The sequence below is a fragment of the Manis javanica genome, chromosome 3, assembly GCF_040802235.1.
Source record: "Manis javanica isolate MJ-LG chromosome 3, MJ_LKY, whole genome shotgun sequence".
In the NCBI taxonomy this organism is placed as follows: domain Eukaryota; kingdom Metazoa; phylum Chordata; class Mammalia; order Pholidota; family Manidae; genus Manis; species Manis javanica.
The window spans coordinates 71,630,637-71,639,241 of NC_133158.1; the positions used below are offsets into that span (position 1 = coordinate 71,630,637).

The window sequence follows — 8,605 nt, forward strand, 5'->3', positions numbered from 1 at the left end:
TAACAAAATGGTATGATAAGTCAGGAGTCTGCTTTTTAAAATGAATTCTAGGAGAGTTACATGGGGCAAAAATGATGTCTAAGAATCACTGTACTGTTTTTCTTATAAATCAGCTGAGAAGAAGGTCCTAAGTTTTTAACTCTCATATAGGATTTTTTAAAACTCAAACTGTATTAATTCAGAGATAGAGTGGGAAATATTTAAATATGCACTGTTATGCCAATTTAAAGAAAATCTTTTGTTCTGTTTTCATCAAGTGAGCATCATTATTTGATTTTATGTGCAAAAGAACACTTAAGTGCATGCCCCAATGCCACAGAGGCAGTAATGTGATGACCTTTGTTTTTTTTTGCCTTGTCCCCAGTAGACCTGATGACAGGGGTCAAATAATCCTCCAATAATCATCTTCCATTGTGAGCAAGTTACTTTGACATGACCCAGTGGTGATTGCCTAAGGCCCTTCTATGCCCTAGGAAGATTTTCTAGAGTTCTGATGGTACATACTGAGCTATCTCTCAAGAAGGGGGTTAGAGAGGGAGTTTTCGAGTGTTTGAACAAGCCTATTTTCTGTATCTCAAAGGGAGTTCTTTCTCCCCTTTTTCTCCCATTGTATCCTGTTTTTCTTCAGACAAACGTACTAGTCCCTAAAAAAATACTGAAGCCAACCCTGAAACACCCTTTTAGCAATTCTTCCCCTAGAAAGGAAGGGAGTTCAGCCTCAGTACATCAGATGCTGCATCATTTCCCATCCTAAAAATCTCAGGTGTTTAAAATGTCACAGCAAAACTGTATGAATGTCAGTAAGTTGCTGGCTGTGTTTTAACCCTATTTTTGGCTTAAAACAAAGTGAAGAAAATGTCATACAACTCTGTAATATACTGGTACTCCAAATGAACATTTTTATTCCATGTCATTTTCATTCTGCAGCTCCTTTGGTGAAGATTAAACAGAGCTTAACAAAGCTGAAGCAAGAAACTGTTCAGATGGACATTAGAATTGGTGTTGTGGAACACACATTACTCCAGTCAAAACTGAAGGAGAAGTCCAACATGACTAGAGACATGCATGCAACAGTCATTCCAGAATCTGTAATAGGCTCTTATTAAAGCATACTGTTTTTTGGGCTTCTGATTAGTTGGTTTTTTATATCAAATTGTATTTCATGTTTCATAGATTTCAAAACATAATTATACCTCTTAAAGCATGTTCTATGGGTATTTTTTACATATATATTCACACGTATTGTATTATGGGTGGTTAAAAGCCTTTAATTGAATGTAATATTTAATAAAATAATTAAAAATTCTAACTTTAGAAGGAACTTGCCCTAATCATTACATATGTTAAAGCTCCCACCTGATGGCTCGCTTTTCTTTCTGTGCCTTGGGAAGCCAGTGTATATGACCGATGCTTTCTGTAGTCGCTGCTGCTGTCACCACAAGGACCTCTCTGACCCAAGTCCTTTCATTCTGGTCCGCCTGTGCACTGGCCACAGGGCTTCCATGCCCAGAAACAGCTAACTGTGGTTGAGGAGTGGGGAGTCTAAGAACCCTAAGGACCCTTGCCTCAGGTTTATGGTTACCTAAAATTACATTTTAAAAAGCGTAAGAAGAAATTTCAGTGTCCCTATTAACATTTGAAGTTGATTATTAATCATGAGTATTTCATGCAAATGATTTTATATCTTCTTTGATCTAAGGCCACCTAATAAATAAATACTTGTCACTTTCACTCAGCTCCTAGAGTGGCAAAAAGGTATATACGTGTCTCAGTTCTGCTTTTTCCCATGATATGTAATACTATATTAAGGAATCATCTTGTACCAGAAGGAAAAATGTTAATTCATATGAAGACTAACCTCCTGGTACTGGTGAGCTTTACTTACACATTTTACTGAACAACTAACTTTCTAGTCTGAGATTTCTAAATTGGGGAAATAAATAATATTAAGTGATTAAGTTCTAAGTGACCAGACTTGGAACTGGGGGAAACTGGTAAGGAGAACACAAACCAGAAGGTAGCCCACATTTACTTTTAAAAAGAAAAAACTCAAGTGAAAATTTTGGTAAGAATACTATCTATGTATAGAACAACAAAAAAACAATAAAATTCCTTTCTCATTTTATATTCTAAAATTTTGTCCCCCCCCTTTTTTCTTAGCCTTTTTTTTTCAAGATATGTACCCTAACATGCACACACACCAATCTTTTTCTTTCCTTTGTAATCTCTCTAGTTCAAGTTCAGATTAAAGAAAATCAGTCTGTATAAAGTACTCCGTTACTCAAAAAGTTGGTATTCAATATAACGGCAAATAAATAACTTTGCTCAGAAGTGAGGTGCACTCTTTTTATTCCAACACATAATAATCTAGGAACTCTTCCCGTCAGTACTGTGAGTCACCTATTTTTTACTTCCTTCTCTGAAATAATCCAGTTTACTCAGATTGGGCTGGATATCCCTCCCCTCTGTTCCCATAGAAAACTGAATATCTCTAACGCAGAATTTATTGTACTCCATTGTAACTTTTTTTTTCCCTTCTATCCTCCAATAGATTGAGCTGATTGAGGACAGGGAGAGTCTTTTTCTTTTCCATATTCCTAGCCCAGTAACTAGCCTTAGAGTGTGAGTTAGTAAGTGAAAGACTCAATGACTAGCATTATGCAGTTCCAGAATATCTCGAAGCTCCTGTGCCGCACCATTGCAAATTTAATGACTTCAAGTCTGTAAATTTTGAGTTTCAAGATAGTAATTATAAATGATGGGATTTTTTTTCTTGTGGTATTGGATTGGAATTGGAAGCATCAGAATGAACTCATGGCTTTTTCATACATATAGATTAATAGAAATATATAAATATTTATAGATACAGAAATAAACATATATATATGTATTTACTAGTTCTGTCCTTTGAAAGGACCTGCAAGCAGTGACAGCCCAGTAACAATAAGAATACCTTGCACATAGATCTTGTTTTCTAAATTTTCTACTTAAAAAATAAATAGGCTTCTTAGAAAAATGACTGCTTTCCTCAGCTGGGACAGGGGAAGCAGATGATGAGCCTGGAATACCTTGTTCTGCCAGAACGTGAGGAAATGCTCAAAGAATGATGGGAAAATGGCTAAAGAACACAGATTGTGGGGTATCCCACCAGCCCATCTGGAATAACAGCATAAAAATAAAACAGTTATAGTAATGAATTATAACCCACTGAGTAAGACTAGAAACCAAGAGTCTATACAGATAGAAACTGTGGAAACAAATAAAGGAAACCTCATTTGAAATGGGGTCAGGAAGCCCTGAAGGGGGAGCTCTCACGCACTGACACTTCTTGCAGCATGCGTAAGCAGCAGGAGGAGGAAGGTAAGAATTACCTTGACAAGGGGGGTGGGGTGCGATTTTCACATAGGAATGCTATATTCTGCTTTTAAGAAAAAGAAAGAAGATCCCTCTGTGGCCCAGCAACAGTTCACTAACCCAGTGAGAAACCACCACAACCTTGAACTCTTGTTCTCTAATGAGCTTTTGTTTAAACAACCCTCCCCAATTTCCTCCTAAAACCTAATAAAAGCTGACCTCTTTGTCTCTTCAGGCTTTCCTATGGTTCCCTATAGCTTGTGTGTCCCCAGTTGCAATTCCTCTGCCATTCCAGAATAAATTCATTTTGCTAGTAAAATAACTGGCTATTTTATTTGTAAAGTTGACAAAATAAATTCATCAATAGGAGAAGAGAAAGGTCTTCCTTACAATACAATGACAGCTAATGTAAAAGGAATACAGCATTTGGAAATCACCATCTGGCAACTATCACAGTAGTAATTGTTTCAGGCAAGAATCATCAAGGGATGTGTGAAAGGATTTCAATCTAAAATGAAATCAGAGAATATGAAATGGAGAAGCTCACATGTGAGCCCTCATAACAAGAGAACTGAAGAATTGAGAGACTGATTTCCTGTAAATGCCTGATGTACAGAAGACAGATGTACTCCTGACGAAGGAGCAGGCCAAGAAACCCTATCCTCGAACCGGTGAACCTACTGCTTGGCCTCTGGCTGGACATCCCCCTCTTTGCACTCCTGTGCATAAATACAGCCCACTGCAAACCCTCAGTGGGCTTGCCTGTAACTTGCTACCGTGTGTGTTTCCTGAGCTGCAATTCCTCTGCTATTTCCAGATACGCTCAATTTCTGGTACTTTGAGTTTACCTCAGTTTATCTCTTTAGGTTGACACATGCTAAACCTAGTAGTGGATGAAAGTTTAATGAAAAACACTATTTTTCATAGTCTCAAAATATGTAAGATAGTCCATGAAGAGAAGAAAACTTTACAGTAGAGAAACCTGGCAGACAACCATTGTTAAGTGATCAAAAGTTAACATCACTAATAGTGGAGCAAATAGACATGTGTCTCCTGAAAAGGGCAAACAATGCAGTTCCTGCTGAAAATGTCTGACTTGCATCAAATCATGAGGAAACATCAGACAAATCCAATGAAGGGGCATTGTACAAAGTGGCCTATAGTCTTCAAAAATGGTAAGATCGTGAAAAAAAGGAAAAACTGAGGAAATGTTCCAAATTAAAGGAGACTAAAGAGACATAATTAAATGCAATGTGATTGCAGTTGAAATTCTAGGCCAAGGGGAAAAAAAATTTTTGTTGTTAGGGAAGGGCATTGAGACAGGTAAAATTTGAATAAGATTGGAGAGTAGTGATGCCGGGGTTCTTGTTCACGAAGCCGAAGAATGAGCTTCACAAACACGAGAGTCCATCATCGTTGGCTCATTGTCTAGGGGTTTTATGCGTGGTTGAGGATTTTCAGGAATGAGGGTAAAGGGTTAGGGGTGCAGACTTAATAAGTGGCCCCAGAATGCTCATTCTTGAGTAACAGGAGATTTTCAGCTCTGATTCTTTCTCAAGGTAGTAGTTTCCCTCTGGGAGCATGTCAGTTAAGACTGCCTACCCTGCCCCAAAGATGGACTGGGTTGTTGCCTGTTTGCTGAAGTTAAGAATCTTACTTCTTAACTTCTTGGGCTGTTTATAGTTGGGCTTGCCTACTAAATTAGTCTTTTTCCTAGGTTGCAGATTACTTGGTTAGGATCAGAGAAGGAAATAAAGGACATAGGTATGGTTAAAATAAGCTGGGCCTTTTAGCAGGCTAAGGTAAATTTTACAGTGAAGTCACGGGTTATGCTGAGACACTTCTCTTTATCTGCAGAACACTCAAACAAACATTCCAGGCTAAGTTGCTGCTGGCCTTTTGAGTTTTAACTGATCTCACTGAAGATGTCTATATTCCTAGTCTGGTATCTTTACCCTAGAGAATTAGTGTGACTCTGACTTTGCATAATGCTTATCACAGAGTTTCAATTGGACTTCTTTGCACATTGCTACATTGTTCTGACTGTAATTATCTTGCTCTGCTTTTTCTCGGGAGGCCCTCACCATACTCTGCCTAATCCCATGGTCCCTGTCTCGGTAGCATTAAATGAATGTTATTTTTTTTATATTTACTGTGGCTGTGTTGGCTATCACTGCTTCTAGCAATATATAACAAACATTTGGAGGTAAAGGAGCATTATGTTAGCAACTTGCTCTCATGGGTCAGGGAAAAAAAAGTATATATGTATGTGTGTGTGTAATATTCACATATATAGAGAGAAAGAAAATGAAAGAATGTAAATTTTTAACATTTTGGAAATCAGGGAAAGACAAAGCTGTTGTGTTTTTGGTTTTGTTTTTTGTTTTTTGCAATTTTTCTCTAAATCTGAAAATACTGCAAAATATAAAGCTTAAGATATGATGGTTCTTAGAAATCATAAGCCCTATATAATAGTTAGCCTTCCCCTGAATCAACTTGTTAAAATAATATCACCTCCCCGATAAGATTATATGGCCCACTGAACACATCTTACAATTTTACAATCATTCATTTAGGACCAAGTAGGAACACTTTTTTGACAATTCTAAGGAATTTTTTTCTACTTCCCTCTAATTTATCTAGGTCAGCATTTCATGAGTTTTGCACAAAAAGGTTTCTGCAACCAGTGAATTTGAGAAATGTTAAACAAATTTCTTTTTCTGAAAGACTCATCTACATTGTGAATCTACAAGCAATGAGTATAGTTGCATTATTTTTTTTACAAGTATGTAATCAGAAACCCTTTTCACCTAAGAACACACTTTGAGAATGCAGATTTAGGTAAATGAGTGTGTGAAAATCAATATACAAACCTGAGATTATTGTCCAAGCTTTTATTAGAACCAGGGAACCTGTGAAGGAAGATGAGGAAAACACATGTCTCTCTCATCCTTAACTCTCCTGCATGGATGGTTAACAAGCATGCAATGCTCTTTAAATGTCAGTAGACTTTGAGGATTTGGGATACTTTGTAGAGAACCTAGGATTACATGGCCAAATGCTTTCCTCCTTAGGACTCTTCTATGCCAGCCAAAAAGTTTCTTCCTTTAAAGCAGTCTTTATGATAACAATGCAATTACAGTAGTTAGAATGCACTGCCCTATTTTGTGGTCAGATGGAAACCACTGTCATAGCTTTACCTCTTTTAAAACCTGATGGGCCTAACAATCAAGTCATAAATCCAAAACAAATTATATTTAGAAGGGAGGAATGGTATTTTAAAGGGTAAAAACAAATTTGTATTCACTGGTTTGTTTTTTAAATTTTTCTGACAAGACTTTTTTAAAATACAGGAGAGAGGAGAGCAAGAACTATGCTCATCTTTAATGTGTTATAAATAACATGTTTCAAGTGTGTTAGATTTCCATAATTGTGGGCTTTTGATATAGACATGCCAAGTTCAAACCTGGGATTTGCTGACACACCATTAGTGCCTTTTTTCCAGACTGCCTTGGTCTCCTCCATACTCTGTCTTCTCACAGTTAAGTACTATGAGGGCATTCCAGGTGTCCAACAGACAGTACCCTAGAGACCACTGCCTGCTCCCTCCCACCCACTACCTGAGAAGCTACTGGATAGACTTAGAGCTCCTGTACTTGACCAGCCCCTTCTCTAGGGTCAGCAGTTAACAATTAGTTACCATTATCCTGCTGAGCAGTCTCTAGGCTACAACCTTTGAGGTTCCTAACTGTGGCTGGACATCAAAATCAAATAGGCTACTTAAAAAAAAAAAAATTCCCACCCTTCTTCCTCATCAATTCTTACTTGATAGGTCTTGGGTAGAACTGGGGTAGAGGGGTCAGAAATTTTAAAAAGTTCCTCAGGTAATTTTAATGCAGCCAATCTAAACTATTTTGGAAAGCTACCACTCTAATTTTCCCTGTAGAATTTTTTTATCAAGTACAGATAAAGCATCATAGGTATGAAAAGTCTTTAAAGAGGAATATAAACTAGTGTTTCTTAAAGTGTAGCCTATGAATTATTTAACTTTAGCCCACTAATGATTTTTAATATTATCCTAGATTATTTAATGCACACTAGAGTTTGAGTCATATTAACATTAAAAACTGTCACTTAAAACACAAAATCAATGTCCAGAAAGGTTAAGTGCTCTGACCATTTACAGACTAAGATCACAAACCCAGCAGCTCTCTGAACAAAGCCTGGAGCAGCACTAGGAGGACTTCACAGTCACAGCTCCTGTCGCCCAGCCTGTCCTGTTTGAATCCCAAAGCAAGATTGTACAATCACGTTTCTATTCGTGTCAATTGATTTTTTTTTCTTGCTATAAAAAGGCTTCTGTCTAGAATACTACATGGGGAGTCCAAATTCCTTGATTTCAATCCCAAGTCTCAGTAACTTCTGCATGACTTCTACAACATCACTTATCTTCAGTGTCAATATTTTTCTTGTGCCAAGTTAGGAGTAGGACTAGAGTATTCTAATGCTTCTAGTACTAAAATTGCATGATTTTACATCTTTAGCAGGCTCTCCACCACTGTTTATAATCTTACAATATCCTAGGAGCTGATTATCAGAAATTTTGAAAGCAATTGTTAAACCATTGGTAGCCTAAAACCAGACCATAATGGGAGGATTTACACAATGAAATTAGGAAAACACTAAAAATTAGGGCTTTAAAACACAAAAACAGAACAGAGAATTGACTTACCAGCACACCACTGGTAGTATTACAATGCTCCATAGACCAGAACCAAATGCAGTAAATACATAACAGAGTGTTCTACCATATTTTAAGGTAGACTATTATAGTACTAATCGAATTAGAACAGATTTGCAAATTGTTCTCAAAAATCATTAAGTCTCCATAAAGCTACTCAGTGTGTCAAATATGCATCCCCTGCACTATTTTATTGATGTTATGTTATTGCCTTCCTAACTAAACCCAGCTCCTTTCACTGCTTCTCAAATCAATAAGCTAAAGCAGCCCAGGCATCTTCCTATGATAGATTCAAAGATCATGCTGTACAACTGAAAAAAAGTATAGACAGCACAACTAGTTCAATAACTGGACTATAAAAAAAATAATTCAGTTCACTGCATCATTGATCCATTTAATTGTATAGCAGCTTCCTATTGATAACAGGAAAGTCCCCCTGACCCAACCATGCTGAAACAAACTGGCCAGTTCTCCATAACCATAAGTTTCAAAAAGGATTCTACATAAAAC

The 8,605-nt window shown here is 37.1% G+C and overlaps 1 protein-coding gene across 1 annotated transcript in view; it reads left to right on the forward strand.

The window, feature by feature from the left end:
* Positions 1-1,124, forward strand: part of IFT57 (intraflagellar transport 57) — a 47,561-nt gene extending 46,437 nt beyond the window's left edge. Inside the window, exon 11 of the mRNA XM_017672186.3 lies at positions 928-1,124. Coding sequence (XP_017527675.1) covers positions 928-1,106 — 179 coding nt within the window. The 3' untranslated portion in view covers positions 1,107-1,124. The remainder of the gene's footprint in view (positions 1-927) is intronic.
* Positions 1,125-8,605: the final 7,481 nt, after the last annotated feature.